Source organism: Colossoma macropomum, unplaced genomic scaffold, assembly GCF_904425465.1.
Source record: "Colossoma macropomum unplaced genomic scaffold, Colossoma_macropomum, whole genome shotgun sequence".
NCBI classification, from domain to species: Eukaryota; Metazoa; Chordata; class Actinopteri; order Characiformes; family Serrasalmidae; genus Colossoma; species Colossoma macropomum.
Window position 1 is genome coordinate 18,646,633 of NW_023494792.1, and position 19,645 is coordinate 18,666,277.

Genomic DNA, 19,645 nt, shown 5'->3' on the forward strand with positions numbered 1-19,645 from the left:
AGGTTTATTTGCTTAAATGACTTGGATACCACTTTGATATGTGACTCTCAGTACTGTTTTGACACAGCAGTGTCACAAACATTTTGAAGCATTGAAATTCACTACTTCAAGTACGCCCATCAGTACTACGTACTTAAAAATACATTCTACATACTTATTCCTTATATTGCTTTTTATTGCTGCATATTTCATATTATGAGTCTGGACTACTAAAAAATGCATACTGCATACAACAGATGCATTTCACCTGTGTGTCAATTCACAATTCATCAGTTCGTCGCTGAGTAAAATCAATTGCAGATTCGAGAACCCAGAGTGATGTACTTGAAGAAGTGATCAAGCGCAATTGAGATTCAACTTAAGCTGCATGGAAACCAGCACCTGCACATTAGGCTCTTATTTACATATGCTAACAACATGAAAAGCATTCAGCAGGTAGATGAGCCATTGGTTGTCCTCCATAGGGAAAAAAATTGCTGACTTAACATCTCTAAACATGTAGCCTATAGTGTAGTATTATAAGCAATACAGACCAAATTAATAATTAATAATTACAGACCAAACATTTCATCGTTGCATCATCAATATGCTTAAGAAGTGTTTATATTTAAGCTCAAAGAAGACGCAAAACAGTTATGCTGACATTACAGTCTTCAAGAATTGAACAGATTCCTCAGAACACCGTGAAGACAAAGAAACAGCTCAGTATGGATTTAATTGGTATATTTAATCATAGTCTCCCAAAGAAAAAATCTTTTTAATGTTTAAAAATAAAACTTAACCATTCTTTACATATTATATACATATAGACTGGTCACAGTTTTAGTCATTGTTGCCAAGCATGCTTCATCACATCACAAAAAGAATAGAAGTATGTACACACAGAGGTGGGTAGAGTGTTCTAAACTCATACTCAAGTCCAAGTACTGTTACTTCAATGGAATATGACCCAAGTAGAAGTAAAAATACCTTTTCAAAAAATAATGAAAAAAAAAAAACTAGTAGGAGTAGAAAAGTAGCAGCTCAAAAAAGTGTTTAAGAATAACTTATAAAACTGCAGAAGATCTACATTCAGCATGTATTAACATAAAAACTGTTAGGCTCTATTCATCACTTTTGAATTTAAGTTTAAGTTTAAGTTTGAATTTAACTTTTTTTTGGAAAATAAAACGTCTAGAGTAAGTGATGTGACCAACCATGAAGCAGTACAGAAGCTGTACCAACATAACATACATGAGATTAAACGCAAAAAGGAATTAAGAACTAAATGTGAAGGACTAAAGTATATCTGAATTAAACGTTTCCTTTCTTTACAGATAACCTTGAATAGATGTAAAAGTATGTCATTTGAAAACACTTAGGAAAATACAAATGTATCAAAATTTTACTTGGAATTGAGTAAATAGAACTAGTCACTACCCACCTCTGTACACACATAAGGTCAGAATGTTGGACGGAGAAGGGACAGCTGGTTAGCTAAATAATATCTTCAATACAAAAAGTTATATACTTGAATTTAAATCTGAAACCTAAAATCTAAAAAGCTAAGATAATGTTTAACCTCTGTACAGGTTTCTGATAAGCTTTAATACAAATAACTTTAACCAAAAGTCAACAATCTTCATGTGCTTATATAACAGTACATTCTAGTTGAACATGAACAGGCAGTCTTTATTTTCCATCCATCGCTATGCAATTACCATTACTTTATGTTTTAATGTGTATTACACTGTACTGTGTAATTTTTACACACATTGTGTAAATCTTTTACTTGGAAATTTGTATTCCTGCCAACCTCAGTACTATATGTTTGTAAAATTTCTTGTTCATGAATACAAGATGTTTGAATTTTGGTGGCCAAAGAATGTGTACAATGAGACTATTACTGTGACAATGTTTGAAAATGGTTATCTCAAAAAGAGTGGTTAAACATTTATAACTTTAGGAGCACTTGAATTTCAGTTAAAATAACCTCAACTGCCTTCTGCATTTCTGTGCTTTTTTATTTACAGATGTGAAATTGGCCCATTGCATTGCACTGTATTGTTTAATGCATCTTGCTTCATCATTTAAACTACAGTGAAGCATTTCTGGGTTAGTCCTGTCCTCTTTTCTCAATGATTAGCAAAGGAACAAATCTTGACGTATGTATATTTCATGCAGTTCCTTCATTTTGCAGTCCTTTCTACCACAATGGCACTACTGCACTAGTGCATAGTGTTTTAACTTGTGGCCTCAGTAATGAAACGAAGTCTCCATGTGAAAGCTAAAATATAAATTTGCTTCCTTAGAAAGCAGATCACAGCAATCACTTCAGCGGAGAGTTCCAGTATCTATCCCTCCATGTAAAATCATCAGGTTTTTGTTAAATGCTTATTCAACATAATACTGATATGTGTATAAAACATTGAAAATGATGGACATTTTTGCAGAACAGTCATCAGTGCAATGTACTGTCATTTTTAGTGAAGTAAACATTGACTATAATGTTTTGGACATGACCAAATGTGAAAAAGGTGCGTTGCTAACCTGTGTTATTTCTGCCTTTTTTTGCTCAAGCTGGTCAAAGGCAGAAACTGGGTGGGCAAAAAATGGAAAACAGAAAATCACAATCCAGTCTCATCTCATACCTCACTCTTCTCAGCCCTTTTTTATTTCTGACAGGACTATTTAAACACCTTAAAAGGTTGGAGTTAGTTATTGGCTGAGTTTACCATAAAGCTTAAAAGTAACTGTGGATTTTATTAGAAGGAAAATGCAGGCGGGGACTAAAAGAAGGACTTTGCAACTTTTGGCTGGCCTAGACCAAGGCCACGGTTTGGCCAACAAAAAAGGGCCAGAGCTGTTGGTAAATCAAAAAGGTACCTACAGAGGGCGACAGAGGTCTTTTCTTAGACTCAAAGGAAGCTGAAGGGTGGCCCCCATTTCCTCTGTTTTGGTGCTATTTGGCTGCTGTTGACAGTGTGAGGTATCAGGTTTCCAAGCACCACCTTTACAGAAACGTAAGGTGGTCCATCATGGCCCATAGAGGATTCAGCAGTGAGATTCCTTCTCATTGACTGGAAAGTATCCATCCTTGGTGGGAGCTCCTCTCTGGTGAAGACTGTCCCCGTCTGCAGAAAAGATGGCCTGCAGCTTCTCCTGCTCACGTCTAGTTTTAGGCAGGTCGGGGGAGGGAGTGGACAGTTTGTGGAATCTCTAAATAGGATAAAAAGAAATTAAGCCATGAGATCAAACAGGAATTATGAGATTGAAATATGGGCCTGCATGTTGCTGTTGTGTTTGGAGGGTCGCACCTCTCTGAGAGTTCCTTTGGCAGTGCCTATCTTATAGATGATCCACAGAGGAATACAGACCATGGAGGACAAAGCCAGCAGCCAGCCCAGCGCATAGCCCCACCATGGATACACATATTCATTGTTGTACTTCAGAGGGGTGTACTTGATTAGAGAGAAGGCAAAGGTGCCCTACAGAAAAAAAATTATTGGTGAAATAGTAAATAAGTGGCTGGAAGTGAAGTAAATATTTGTGAATTTGTATTTAAAATATGGTTATTTAATGTCCATATTATAAAAAATGTACAAGTAACAAAAATGTTTCAGTAACAGAATCATTTTGCCATTTAAGCTGATTAAGCCCCTCAGTAACAATAAATCGTTACATACAAAACAGGTGGCCGGGGTCAGGAACAGCCAGCAACACTTAATGTAAGGTCCAGGTCGATAGCCAATCATGTCTTCGATGTTGTCATAGAAACGGTCAGCACCTGGGAAAGCAAAGAGAGCAGTCACATAAATGCCATGCCAGAAAGAGATATGCAGCATAGATGGATTAAATGTCAACGGTAGCATTAAAATAGGCACAATTTATTTGTTCAGACTTGATTCAACTGATCTCTGATATCATCACATGCAGGCTAACCACAAATGTAGCATTAAAATAGGTATGAAGCTTTTGTTTTTGGACATCATTAGACAGTTAATTTGTTTGATACCAATTTGATCTAATGCTGAAAAAAAAATAAACAAATTAAACAAATAAGTTTTATAATAGAAGGATCTATGATCATGTTCTCACCATAAATCCAGGCAATGCAAATAGTCTCAAAAATGGCAACAAACAGGAGGCACATCCCACTGGCTGCATAGTAATCAAAAAGCTGAAAGACATACATTCCACCCTATGAGAGAGAGAGAGAGAGAGAGAGAGAGAGAGGGAGAGACAGAGAGAGAATTATAATTTAGTTGAGTATTTTTATGGATGGCTGAACTAAAAGTATTATGGTTTGAAGCTCCTGACTTGTTTTTGTCTTTCTCCTTAACCCAGGGCTGCTCAAAGTTAGGCCTATGATTGCATTTAATTTGGCCCACGAGCAAGTTACTCTAACCCCACCACTTCACTTAATGGGAGAAGAAGCATATTTCATGCTATATATAACATACAAAATTTCAAAACCTGTAAAATTGCATTTTTAAATATTTTAGAAACAATTATACAATTGTACAAAGTATACATTTATACAAAATGCAAAAATTGTAGCATAATGTTATCAAATAAAAATGTAAAAACTTTTTAAACAAACACTGTCTTGTTTTTTGGTCCTTGGCCCACCACAAATATAGTGCTTTTACCCACAAAGACAAAGAGCTTTTTGAACATATCCCATTAAAATGCTATCCTTTTCCAGCAGGTCTGCAACCTCAACAATGACCTGCGGATGGATCGTGGATGACATTCATGCTGCAATATCCCAGTGGTCATACTAACTGTTCCGTTTTATCTCTGTCAGTGTTTCAGCGGTTGCTTACCATGAATTCATTAAGCCACGGGTGTAAATTTACTGATAGAGCATATACGATTTGTGGTTAAGTTTTGAAGATGCTGTTCTTTTGTCAGTAGCCCTACCTCTGTCAGCATTATTAGGCCCAAGAGAAAAGAGACGATAGCCACAGCGAGGATGAGGAGTTCTCTGCGGTTTTTACGACGGAACGTTGATGGATACATGTCAACCACTGCCGTCACCAGACTCTCCACACAAACAAACTAAGTGATGAGAGAACAAGCAGGACAACAAGGGTCAAGCTGAGTCAAACCAGAGGCTAATCAGAGTTTAATAAAACTGTTCCGTGATAGCCAGTATCAGATATTTATGCAGCGAAGCATCATAGCTATTTACATGCTTTCACAATGACATTACAAATCAGACGGAGAGATGACGACTCTAACCTACAAAATCTGTTGTAGGCTAAATGATAACTTTGCTCACTCATTCAATCACTTCACTCGCTCCCTCATTCACTCACCTTACCTCACCCACTCACTCATTCACCTCACATCAATCACTGATTCACTCACCTTACCTCACCCACTCACTCACCTCACCTCAATCACTCAGAGTCACTCACCTCACCTCACCCACTCACTCAGTCACTCACCTCACCTCACTCATTCACTCAGTCAGTCAGTCAGTCACTCACTCCCCTCACCTCAATCAGTCAGTTACTCACCTCACCTTATCCTGCCATTCACACTCACCTCACCTCAATCACTCATTCACTCACCCACTCAACTCATCTTACCCACTCACTCACTCACTCACTCATGTTTAGCAGCTGGAAAATTCTCCACAGGGGAGCACCATTAGAATTCAGATATCTTTTGGCGCTTCATGAGAGCAGTGCTTTGCATCAATGGCACTGTATGTCCTTGTTTTCAGAATAAAGCCTTTGTTTCCTAATAGACACAAACTCTCTCGAGTAGCTTTAACATCCTTTCATGAACTCCACAGCTTAAAAACATAACAGCATTCTGAATTAACCTGAAATTGAACCTGCTGTAAGTTGTTGAAATAGCAGCATTTATTTGGTTTGGACTTTCTTTTTATAATCAACAAGTTACTACATGAGCGGCCCTTACCTGACTGTCCAGGCCAAGCAAAACAATCATAATGAAGAAGAAACAGGCCCAGACAGGAGAGAAAGGCATCATAGACACAGCACGTGGATAAGCAATGAAGGCCAGTCCAGGACCTAGAACAAGTGAAGATCAGTTTCTACATGCATCACTGCATATACCTTCCAGCAGCCATGTCAGCGTAGGAAGATATGAACATGACATTAATAGACTGTATACATAAGAGTAAATATTAGCAGACAAGTGACTGCATGTGTTATCTATGATAATCCATTTTGCAAATTATGCTGGGAAGAATGATCCCTATTGTGAAAAACAGCTGATACAGTGATACCTTTATTTAGGGTACATGTCTTTAGTTGTCAGTCTAACTTTTCATGTATATGCAAGCTTGTTAAATCTACAAGTTCCAACAGAAATGAGAAAGCAGACAGTGCGAACCTGACTCCGCAACCTCTGAAATCGGTACGTTCTGCTCAAAAGACATGAAGCCCAGGATAGAGAAAATAGCAAATCCTGCTACAAAACTTGTGCCACTGTTCAGAAAGCACAAAGCCAAGCAATCTCTGCAAACCAAAAAGAGTTAACAGATGAACAGAGGGCTATAAGGCTTTCTTTTGCTATTTAAATCATGCACAATAAACTAAAATGACAAATACATTAGCCTCTAAATGCAATGGCTAAAGGAACAGTCCTACAACGGTGGTCTTACTTGTAACAGTTGTTGTTGTATTTATTATAGCTGCCCAGTGCTGTGAGACACCCCAGACAGATAGCATAGGAGAAGAAGATTTGGGTTCCTGCATCCATCCATACCTGAAAAAAGGTCAGGGTAAACTCAGTAATACAGGATTTAGCACTCTTTTCAGTATAATTTGAAACAACTCACCAGCTTCACAAACATCAGCCATTAAGCTGGTTTGTACTACTGAAGAAAACAAAATTATGGGTCTGATTGAGGCCAGATTAAGCAATGTCAGCAACATCGGCAAATGCATCTTGTAACTGTCTCATAATTTCTCTCATCTGTCATCTCTGAAAGTTTAAATCTTCTTCACAAGAAACCATGTGAATTGCTCCAGGCCAAAAGCATGAGAAAAATAAGCTGAAATGGAAAAAGCAGTGATTAGTGAATGCTTCTCTAACCCTGACAGTGACAAAACAGCATCCCCTATGCTTCTTTTTAAACATATGGATGACAGTATTTTTCCACTCAACTGGTCCAATCTGAATTACAGAGCCTTGAATTTCCATGGTATTTCCATGTGGAGTGGTGTTTGGGTATGAGGCAACCATGGTTGCACCATCTTTGTTTTTTTTCATGTAAAGCAATGATTTTTAGACATAAAGCACCTCATGGAACAAGGTTGTCAAATAAACCCTGTAAAATTCCTGGGCGCTCAATCAGTGGCTTGATTTTTTTCTAAATTGAGTGGATGGTTAGCTATGCTCATGATACATTCAAAAGTAGACAGATGTCAGTTCTCAGTTATCATGTCGCAGTGTTACCTTTCTGAAATAATTGTCAAGACACTGATATTAATCTCAACCAATTAACCCCATTCTTTGACTGGATAAAAAGAAGCAGTTTAAACTTCATGCAAAATATTAACCTATGTAAATTCTTGGATTTCAGGACATTCTGTGTCCAGGAATGGAGGTCATTTTGTTCCTGCACAGACAACCAAAATTCAAGACAATCCAGGAAAGTCAGGTGGTGACCCCACATGAAACTGTAACTCACTGACTCGCTAATGTTTAGATTCTCCACAGGGAGGTGCTATTCAGTGGCATGTCTGGAGGCTGAGGTGGAATTTGATTGGCCACTGCAGGTACCACCCCTGCTGAAACTGGTAGTTGATAGGTTAGTGTCAAAAATGGACAGGGTCCATGTGAAATATTGGCCATCTTTGTCACTGTCCATACTCTACAGTCTGCCAATTCTGCTCGCTATCACTATGGACTACCACTACTTCCACAAAATCTCTGTGATTTCTCTTTATTCCCATCTTTCAAATTTTTTTCTGCATGTTTTATGTTTTATTTATTTTGCCAACTGTTGATCTGTGTATTCCAGTGTATATCTTGCTTGTGTAAAGCTACCCTGTATTTAAGAAAGGCATTATATAAATTAGACCCATGATTATTATTATTATTATTATTATTATTATTATTATTAAAAACAGCAAGTAAATTCCCTATGATTGTGCATGGAAATATATCAATCTGATACAGAGTGACATTGATGCCACTCGTATTCCAGTGCCTAATCAACATGGAAATTTTACTTTATAATGAATCTGCTGAAGCTGTAATGAAATTATTTATACATTCTCAAACACAAAGCTTCCTAAATGGACTGAAATGGAATGTATGGTTCTGCAAAACACTTTTATTTGGTATGCAACTTTTACACTATGCAGAGGTGCTAAACTTTCTAAGGTTCTAAACTTTAAAAAGGTTCTCCACACTCACACTGATTGATTTACAAAAATGGTTCTTTAAAGAACCAGAGAGCCAAAAGTGGTTCATCTACTTTTTTTCCAAAAAGACTTTCATGGCACTTTCTCCTCAATTAAATTGTTTGTTAAGCAGATTTCATACTCTGAATATTGTTTTAAAATACATTGATGTGAATACAAAACTATTTTGACTTGAAAGACACTCACAGCTCTTAAGACTCATGATGTTTAAGCAGAAGAGATGTACTAAATTGCTGTGTTTTTATGGCTCTGTTGAACACATCACTGTTTTCCTCCCCATGGGGGAGCCCTCTTTTTGGAACAGATGGGGAAGATGGAGCAAAGGTCAAAATGCACAGCTGGACACAACCAAGAGATGAAACAAACAGTGTTTTCATGCTGAGCGGCCAGTTCTAGGACATATCAAACACCTGGGTGAACCCCTCCTGTGTAGAAGAGGGAAAAAATCCTTTACTATTTTCACCCCAGAAGACCTCAGCCTCAAGATAATCTCCTGTTAAAGACTTCAAAACACACTATAGAACCCAAAAGAGGTCCCATATAATGAAATGAGAGGCACCATTGTGCTATTCTATTCTTTTTTACAGTAAGACAGCTGTGTATAAACCTGAACAATTTAGATGAAGGTTAGTATGTTTAAAATCATGTTAAAATGCAATACCTGTGGGTCTGCCAGGCGTCCCAGGTCAGGATAGAGATAGAACTGAATCCCTCGAGAAGCCCCTGGCAGAGTGATCCCTCTGATTAGCAGAATCATCAGCATCACGTAGGGGAAGGTTGCCGTGAAATACACAACCTGGTAGATTACATTAACATGGAAATATTAAGTAAAAAGCTACACAACCTGCAATTAGATTTGCAGTGTAACTTTAATGCTATAAGGTTATCCTTAAACTAATAATCTAATAACATTCACCTAATGGTGTTATAGCCTCTTTCTACAGGCACTATAATGGATATTTTTATTAATATCATGAAATAAAATATCTTTCCTTGTAACTCTGTTGGTTCTCTATGTTGAGCTGCTAGCGAGCAATGAGAGGTGAAAGGGGAGGAGTGAGAACCCTCTGTTTGTGAAAACAATTTACATCTCTGCACAAAGATGGCGGTGCAAAGATAAAACAGCACAATTGCAGCTTTCTTGATATAAAAAAATATGTACAGTTGACACAATAAAAATCTCAATGAAACACTTTTATAAATGTTGACTTGCTTGCTGACCTACAAAGATGAGTTTGTAAATTATACACATTTCCAAAACAAATTCCATCAACCTAGAAATAAAGTATAGTTAACCAAGGGACCCAAAACAGATAGAAAGTGCATGTTATAGTTAATGTGTTAAAGAGGTTAAGGACTCTTTAGGAAGCTCCATTTTCCAGACATATATATATAGTTCACAATACACACAGAGGATCATACATCTAATTTTACACTTGTAGTCTGAATCATTTTATAGCTCCAGATTGCAAGCATAAATCTTTCTTTTTCATTTGGACTGCAAATGTACCATCCACCGAATCTCACCTTGCCAGTGGACTTGACACCTTTCCAGATGCAGAAGTAGCAGAGGATCCAGGCGAGAAGCAGACAGAGAGCCATGTCCCAGTGTAGCTCACCAATCTCATCTATCCCAGAGGAGATCCGCAGGACCCTCCTCCTAAAACCACACAACACCGAAGCAAACAGGAGACGTAGGTGAGGAAAGGGAGCTCAGCACTAAAGAAAATTGTTTGAAAAAGTTGAAGGTTGCAGAGTTTTCAGTGTTTGAAACGACATAAGCAAGTCTATTTGAGATTACTTAAAGCTGCAGTGTGTAAGATTTAGCGACATCTAGCAGTGATGTTGCAGACTGCAATCGACTGAAAACCCCTCCCTCACCCCGTCCCTTTCCAAGCCTGTAGTAGAACCTATGGTGGCCATCAGGTTTTCTGCCATCGCCTGTCCCGATTTTGTTTTGCTTCTACATATTTTAACTGCTTTGACAATGAGGATTCACCCTCCCTTGCTTTTTCTTGTGCTATATAATAGGTATGAATAAATGTGATCCTCCATTTGTCAAATTTGGGTTCTCAAACTTCTCACAACACAAAACAGTTAGAAAGCACTGACAGCAACCATTGCTTGTTCCTCTTTCTACTTCTTCCAATCGGTGCTATAGTGCCACTACATTCAAGCTGCCACTTCAACAGAAAAACGCAAAAGGCACTCTTTAGATCCAGTGTTTGGTTTGTCCATTCAGAGCTGCTATAGAAACATGGCGGCGCAACATGGTGGCCTCTGTTGGAAGAGGACCTGCTTTCGTATATAGAAATTAAGGGCTTATTGTAAGCTAACAAAAGCACAATAATTCATAGTTACAGATGATTATACCCTAAAGAAAACATGGTTTTGTGTACTAAATTCCATATCTGCTAATAAATCTTACACACTGCTCCTTTAAATGAGAATCCTAGAAACTTTTCACACTTTCTTTATAATTCAATCATTGAGATGTAAATTTAGAGTGTTTTGATGTGAAATGATTCATTGTAGAGAAACTCAGATTTCTTTACAGTGGTGTTGAAAGGAACCAGGGGTCACAATGTCTGTAACGCAAATAGCATTTTTGCTTACTATCATAAATGATCAGTGAACCTATATGTGTCTTCAGTTTTATCTGAAATGTTGATGGTAAAGCAGTGGTAAATCTGAAAGCATAAGTTGTCTTTGGGGACTGTTTTGCATTAGAATGTCCTGCATGTACCTATATGTTTTAAAAGATGTGTTTCAGGCCAAAATCCTATCATAAATCAGAGTGTCAGGCATCAGGCAGACATTTGGTTCCTATCACCACCTCTGCGAACAATTCTGACTTAGTAAGTTTTGGAGCATTTCACATCAAACCATACTGAATGACTTTGTTTATATCTTAAGAATTTAAGTTTCCAGTTTGAAACATTTGACAGAATTTTCAACAACCTGACATGGTTTGAGGCAAGTGGATGATGATCTAGCCATGGAGCTTGCACTGGTTAGTTAAATTACCTATTAATATGTACAAAAAAAGGAAGCAAACTTTGAATACTAAATTTGTCTTGGCTGACATTTGGATTAAGGGGTAAACTGTGTAAATTTGATTTTTCATCAAATAATTACTGTAAGGTTCTATTACACAAACTGCAAGACAACTACCCTAAAAGGCATTAAACAGGAATAATACTAATTAAGCAAAGATTAAAACATATTACACCTTAGTCAAACAAAAGACTCACTCTAAGATTAACTGTAATGATGCGGTAAGATCATTATTCTATTTAGCCACACAAAAAGGCTATTGAGGTATTGTGGAGAAATGTACAGTGTATTCAGTAAGTCTGTGGTTGTGAGGTAGATGTTTGTAGCCTACATGGAAATACTTACTCCCAAAATTCAATGACTGGGGAGGTGGCGTTCTCCATATGACTTTGGTCAATAGATTCGTTCCTCCGCTGAAATTCCATGCAAGAATCTAAACATTATTTAATATGAATGACAGTGTCAGTAAGATGTTATCTTGGAAGCTACATTGACATTGTTTTGCACTGTCAGGTGCAGATTTTGTAAATGAGCAAGAGACTCTGTTAAATAAGATTATGGTAAATAAATCGGCACCTGTGTTCCAAGTGTTGTTGCAGGAGGCCCATGGCAGGCTCGAGGAGAAGGAGAAGGTCAGGTAAAAGATCCCCCATGCCAGAACTATAATGTAATAGACATTCAGCAAGGCCACTATGACTTGGGTGGCATATCCCACACCTGTAGAAAAAAGGAGTGATTAAAAACAAGAAAAGAACAACGTGACAGTATGGAGCATTCGGTAGTGCTTTCCCAGGTGGTGCTGAAACCTTCAAACAGTGGGCTGATTTTCCTCCAGCAGGTGATCCCTCCTTCACTGGTGTATTGACCCAATGCCGTCTCCAGGAAGAACACAGGAATTCCACACGTGGCGAGAAAGATCAGGTAAGGGATGAAGAAAGCACCTGTGTGGTAGAGAGACAATGGAGGAAAACTGAGGAAACAAGCGAAATGAACAGCAACAGAGTGTTCCAACATTATCCTTTATTCTAGAGGGCAGTAACACCAAAACTCTGTAATTAGTCATGCTTTAAAGGAGATTTATTTCGAAATTTGGAGACGGCTCTTTTGTAAATCCCCAACATGCCTGGCTTCCACTTCCAGACACAACTGACTCATCAAACAACATCTGTGACCCAGTGAGCCAGCTCTGTTCTCAACACCCCAGCAAGCAGATCAAGAGGTCAGTTTCACAGGCACCTGGTGAACGCAAAACAACTCATGGACAAGACCTGCCAGCAGAGTTACAAATATTCCAATGCCTTTGTGAGATGCTTAATTTAAAAGACAGAATCAAAATGTTCAGAGCAATAAATCCAAACCTCATGACTACATATGACACTTATCCATTCTTATTATTCAAACTTATTCATGTAAGTTTTCATTTCATTGTCAAACCGTTGAAATTCCAGACTTATTACACACGAAGCCTTATTATTCAGTAACTACAGGGACTTCAATACAAACTGGCTGAGCTATTGTTAGCTTAATGAAGTGTGTAAACTTTGGGCCCTAGCTACATAACAGGTTAAAAGCTTCCTAAAGGGTTCCTGGTTTAGGTGTGTGGTTCTAAGAAAACCTGTTTACTGATAGAGATGTACTGAAATTTCAGCCAGCACAAATGGTTGAAAGAAGCCCTTATTTTTCATCTGTAATTGAACAAAGGCTGAAAATTTGTCCTAAAAAGCAAACAATTAAATAGAGCTCAAATGGATGAATAATACTGAGTAACTTAATATGTTTTTAAAACTTAAACTTTTTACCTGTTGTTTTGAAAGTGTTTACTGCAAACATGTGCATATGTTAGATCCTGCTGCAGTTTATGGCTGATTCTTCTCTAAATGACAAATACAGAAAGTGAATTAAGTGCTCTTAGCGCCCCTGCTGGAGATACATCAGACTGCTAGGCAGGAGTTCCAGAGCCACATCCACACACTTTACATATTTAAAGAATGAGGTGTTTTCAGTTGTCATAGCGGAGGTGCTCTGGAGTTTATCTTTATATGGCTTTGGTTAACCGTGAAATATTATATTGAAATAATCGTATAATTTGATATTTACTATTATTTCGACTTTGTTTAAAAGTCCTTTAGTAACTCCTTTAGTTCTCTCTGCCCAAAAAATGCTTTTGAAGCATCTTCAGCATTATTGCATGAATTCCAAAGCATAAATAAAATGATGCATTTTACCTTTTTTGGGGGTTTGTGTTTTGTATTTGTCTAATTGTGAGCCTTTCCATCATATGGAGACTCTTTTAATGTCCAAAAAAGTTCTTCAAATTTTCAAAAATGACCCATCTGTTGAAAGGTCAAAATGCTTCTTTGACTGTATCGCTCCAAAAAACCCTGTTTGGAATTTATAATAAATGTTTGCTGCGCTGTCATTCTACAGAGGAGCTACCAGACTGGCAGACTGGTAACACATGTTAAACTAATTTCCCTTTTCTGCAAACCCATGAAAAAAGCTTCTGGTCTTTTTTTGGATGGAAAATTAATGAAGTTTACTGGTTCAGGTGAAGTTAGGTCATAAAATAAAATAACCACTACATCCCAAAAATAGAGCAGAACATTCTGTTGGGTAATTAGCCTCTGCTGCTTTTCTTCATTCAGCACTGAATTACTGATGCTCAAGCACTGTGTTCTGTTAAAAAAGCCTTTGTCTCACAAATTTATATGCCAAATTCCATTCTTGTAACACAGAGAGGTTAGTGCATCCTACATCAGTGCGAAACATGTGCTTCACTTTAGTTTTACAAGCAACAATATTACACTATAAAATGCAGCACAGACTCATTCTGGAACAAGAATGATTCAGCAAATAAAACAAACAGGTGTTATAGTGGCTCAATGCAAATGCTTGTCTGGTTTTAAAAAAGCACACATTAATTACTTGTGTCAGTTGAGGTAAAACTGGTGGCCAGAATTACTAGAGAGGTGTTTATAGGAGAGTTTATGGATAGTCCTCAATATTTTTTTACATGGTTATATTGAAATACTTTTTTATGTACTGAGAACTTTAACTTAAATAAGTTAAATAAGTTCTGAAATAAGACATTTAAACTTTATTAAACTTTCTCCAACATTACACTTAACATATTTAACTTTCATATCTGTATTTCTGGCTGCTGCTACTGTAATGTATGGCTATAATATGTAATTCTTTAAAGGGCTAAAACACTTCTGCTCAAAATAAGAAAACCAGGAAACTAAAAACCAAGATCATGCACTGCAGAGTGCTCTGCTTTTTACATTCTCTCATGCTTACCGCCTCCATTTTTATAACAGAGGTAAGGGAAGCGCCACACGTTGCCCAGTCCGATAATCTCTCCAGCTACAGACAGCACAAACTCCAGCTTGTTGCTCCACTGGCCTCTGTCCTTCATCTTCTCTTCAGTGGTGGGCACAATATCCAGTGACCGATTCAAACCGTTAGAAGGGTCCATTTTACACCTGATGTCCTTTTCTCCTGTGGCAATACAAGAAAGATTTGAATGATTTGAATGAGACAGTAAAAGGCAAAAGATAAGAGCAGTGATGTTTACTTTCTCCCGTGTGAATGGAATGCAATGAAAAACTCTTCACTCATGCAAAGAGGTCTTATATATTCCTGTTTTTGCGGCACATAAAGATGTGTAGAATTTATCCAGAGATTATTACATTTTTGCTGTCACCGTAAATAGTTCAGGGTGCATTTGAAAGAGCAATTCTGCTGCAGTTGGATTTATGCATGTCCATATAAGCAGCGGTGAATCATGACTATTAAAGCAGAGCCTTCATTTTAGGCCAAGAAAATAACAGTATTGAGTTCCAGTCAGAAACAATTTGCTGTAAAAATGCATATGCCATTATAAAATGAATAAAACATATGAAAAAAGCTTCAAAGATGAGACAGATAAAGTAAAAAAAAAAGTATGTCCCTCCTAACATTCATCTGAAAAGCAAAACATAACTGGTTGATTTCACTGTGAACTCTTAATCAGGTTAGTAGTTAATCTGACTTGTAGGGCCTCCTGTCCAGCTCCTGAAGGCCTAACAAATAGGAGTATAAGCTTTGTTGTATCTACATAGATACCATTGAGAAAAATGCTGATTAGATCATTTTCCAAGAATTTCAAGATTTTAACACTTTTATTTCCAACTAAAACCTAATAGTGACAAAGTATTTCTACAGTAGTTGATAAGTATAAATACAAAACATTATAAAATAAAAAAATAACTAAAAATTACAGACATATCTTTTTTGTTCCCAAAAGTCTTTTAGACTGTCTGTGAAGGCCTAGAAGGCCCCGGGGGTTTCCCCAAGCAAATACATCATATTTGCTGTATTCTAATCTGTAATTTAATGAGTAATTTCATAAAAATATCTCAAGAGCCCAAGCCCAATTTATTCACAGCCCACAAAACGCACTGACATTCCAGTCCCTCATCATAGCACCACTTATAGACACATCGTTGCCTGTATCATTCAGTTGTGCTACATGCACACAGGCCATAGTGCTGAATTACAACAGCATTGTGGGCCGCTCTCCTGACCTGGCAGTGGCATCAGTGAAAGAGCTCTCTCTGTCCCACAAACAGAACGCTCTCTGACTGTGTTCACTCCTGTCAGCTCGCATTAACAACCTGCTCCGTGCCACTCGAGACCCTGCACTGCTCTGGCTTGGCCATAGAAAAGAAAGAAAAAAGTCCCAGCAGAGAATGAAAGAAGCATATTAACCCTTAGGCGTCAAGTTATAACTCGTGAGAGTAATTACCTTTTTGTTCATTATGTAACTCTATCATTATGTAGTGAATTACACAATAGATAAAATTTCTATTTGATTTGCGTTCTCTATCAACAGGTTTGAGCCTGGCCTTCTAACTTTTTGGTTTGTATTGAGAATAAAAACAGTGAAAGACATGGATGTTTTTTCAAGAGCTGTTCAGTAACTTCCATTTTTTATGACAGAATTTCTCTGCCTGTTAAAACAAGCAACAAGTGAACACTTTTGTTATCGTTAGCAATAATTGATCATTTCTAAGACAAATTTAATGATCAAGCTGGAAGAGACTGCCCCAGTCTTCAGCCAGTAGAGGTCCAGTGCTGAGGGATCCGAGAGAAGAAATACATTCCAGATCTCCGTCTGTCTCCCCAGGGGTGACGGAGACAACTGTTCCCTCGACATACTTGAGGTTTCAAACAACAAACGACAAGGGCATCCCGCAGTGCCAGAAGCCTTGAGAATGTGCTCTCACTCTCTCTTTCTCCCTCTCTCTCTTCCTTGTGGAGCTAGGGGGGGTGCACTCAGCACCCACCACCCCACATCCCTCCATCCATTGCCAGCCCAGTACTGAAAAGCCTGGCAAGGGGGGTAAAAATAGACTCTTGCTTTAACAAGGAACTTGTGGGAATGAAGGGTTGGCAGCATTGAGCAGAAAAAGGCCCTGTGGCTTGGAGGCCTTTGTGTTTGAGGAGAAGCCTTGGTGCCAGGCAGTTTGATCACAGTTTACCTTGATTTTCACAGGCTCAGGGAGCTGACAAAGTGGCCTGATTACCAAGTACTGAAAAACTCACAGCAGCTCCATAGACAAAAAACAGGAGGCTCAAGATGTGGTCATCGTTCACTTGGTGTGACTTAGTATGCACCTCAGAAATAGAATAAACTGCAGGGGATCCTTGTCAGACAACAAAGCAGTGGTCAGTAACTCTTCAAGACTGTGCTCTGTGGCCGCAAAATAAAGGAGTTTCATTCCAAAATGCTGTGAATCCATTTGTAACCATTTTGGATATAATTAAAATAATAAAAGTTTTTGGAATGAACAGCAGCTGATTTTATTTCTCTAACACAGATGGTATTAAACATAATATAGCATTGATGTTTATTTTATGTGTGAACAATGTATGTCATGAAAAAAGGAAAATTATTGAAAGTGGTCTTATGTTTTACAACAAAACCCTTCAAATATTTAAAGGAAACAGAAAGTTGGAAGAAGCAAAAATATTACTGTTAATTCCTAAAGGATCACATGGTTGAGCCTCAGATGATGTAACTTCACACCCTTTCAACCCATTAAAATCCCAGGCTTATTATATACTAAGGCTTATAATCCAGTAACTACAGAGTCTTCAGAGAAAATTGGCTGAGCTTTTCTTAGGTTGTAGAAGTGTGTCATAAAAGTTTGGGCCTGCCAGTGTGCCCTGGGCATTTAAGAGGTTAAAATAAACTAAGCCTTCAGAGGCATGTTTCCATACAAAGGCTAGTACAGGTCACACAGAAGTCTTTTACTCTTTTGCCCAAAAATATACTTAATTACATTTGACATTAGTAAATATTGATTATTCAGTCTTTGCAGTCCATTAAATGTTTAAAAATGCCCCAAAATCTTTGTTGAATTATTAGTTTTTAACATTTCAGGTCATCCTTATCTAAACTTTTCAGCTCACCTCCTGTATATAATGGGTGTCATAATGGAAAAGTACCACATGAAGAGCTATACAGGTAAAATTCCTTTATGCACATCATGACAGGTACATACTTGTGCAATACATGCCGTTCTCTTCGGTAGCTCAGGCGAGACTTTGTAACTTTCCAACACAAGCAACAGAATCGCCAGCCAGTCTCAGCACACTGCAAGTTTCTACTCTGATCCATGAAAGTGATGGACATTTACGGCTAGCAAATGTGCCAAAATACCCTGAACAATAGTTCACAAATGTATATTCCGTGCTGACTGTGCTGAGTGAAACCCTACAGGAATCACATAGTTTAAAAAGCCTGCATGCAATATAAAGTGTAGCTTTTAAAGAACAGAGTAACTGATAATCATTAACTCACAGGCAAGTCCATAGACAGATGCAAAAATGTCATTGACCTGCACATCACTGCAAAACTAAACTAAGAACAGAAAACTGATGTTTCATAAAGCTGTTGTAATATAGATACAGTCAATATACATTTTTATTAAGCAAGCTGTTGCTCACCAATCTGCTAATTAGACATTTAACATTTAACCAGCAGCTGTGACAAGCAAACTAAGAAACATAAAATCTTTTGAAGCACTAGATTCACGCAGTTGATTTCCTCAAGATTATAAAAGCATTTGCTTTCAAGCCTGCAAATGGCATGACAATGAAAAAACGTTTCCTCTTGGCATCACTCACCTGTCATTTGGATTCTGCAGTGCAGTCCTCAGCTCAGAGATGTGACCAATAAATTTCAAGGTTTGACTATTTAATGTGATTGAAGGCACAGGAGGGATCCTGCTAAGGCTCACCACTCAGCCCTCAATGAAGCATTATCAGCTCCTCCCCCCAATTTCTGTCTCCCTCATTCATGAAACAGCACACTGGAGGCCTGTGCAGCCTCTGAGAGTGATTGAAAGATTGCATAACTCTTTACTCTCCCATTCTGCCCACAAAGTGTCTGTCTTTAGTGAGAAAGGAGGCTGAGCAGGGAGAATATGGCACTGGGTCAGAAGACCACCCTGGCCAGACCACACTGACTGAACTGACATTAAAACACTGCAAGGCCACAGCACTCAGAGACACTTGGCAAAAGCTTTGGCTGAAACGATCAATAGGCTATTTCAATAGTTGCAATATTGCAAATAAATATGTGAATACATACAGTAGGTACATGCATACTACATGACATTACTCCATGCTTTTGGTGTACACCCAGTTTGGTTTAACTATATGAACCAGAAACATCCTGAGGACGTCTTTTTTTTTAACATTTCCATATTGATTTTAAGGACCCCTTGAGCCCACAAGCCTTGATGATTCAGTTGTTTTACTTTTTGTATACTCACTCTGTCTGTTTACACTGGTGTTCCTTTTAGAGTAATTTTTCAGAGTAGTCTGCTAACTAGCTAGTTTAACTGAGGGAGTTTGTTTAATGTTTCTGATAAAGGGCAGCTTTTGGCTTTTTTTCACTTATTGAGGTTTGTGAAACTTACAGGTTTAGATTACCCTTGTGAAAAAGGTTTACTAAAGTAGAGCTAAAAGACAAATATACTTATGTTATTCTGGAACCACTAAATGGTACTAAATCACTACTCATGTATATTTGATATGTATTTAAGTCATGTAACTTTATGTATCCTAGGTATACTAATCATGTTATTTTCTCCACTTTTAAGATATAATTTAAGTATACCAGTCTATGCTGCTGAACT

The 19,645-nt window shown here is 37.8% G+C and overlaps 1 protein-coding gene across 1 annotated transcript; it reads right to left on the minus strand.

Annotated features, from left to right (window-relative positions):
• Positions 1 to 708: 708 nt before the first annotated feature.
• On the minus strand, positions 709 to 18,839 carry slc6a13 (solute carrier family 6 member 13). The gene is made up of 15 exons (XM_036576378.1): positions 18,630 to 18,839; positions 14,754 to 14,954; positions 12,260 to 12,394; positions 12,030 to 12,170; positions 11,799 to 11,886; positions 9,924 to 10,056; positions 9,058 to 9,192; positions 6,626 to 6,729; positions 6,355 to 6,479; positions 5,917 to 6,029; positions 4,906 to 5,043; positions 4,078 to 4,180; positions 3,666 to 3,766; positions 3,297 to 3,467; positions 709 to 3,198 (listed from the first exon to the last, which is right to left on the minus strand). The coding sequence occupies exons 1-15, from the start codon at positions 18,634 to 18,636 to the stop codon at positions 3,034 to 3,036; spliced, it is 1,860 nt and encodes a 619-aa protein (XP_036432271.1). The 5' UTR covers positions 18,637 to 18,839; the 3' UTR covers positions 709 to 3,033.
• Between the last annotated feature and the right edge of the window lie 806 nt (positions 18,840 to 19,645).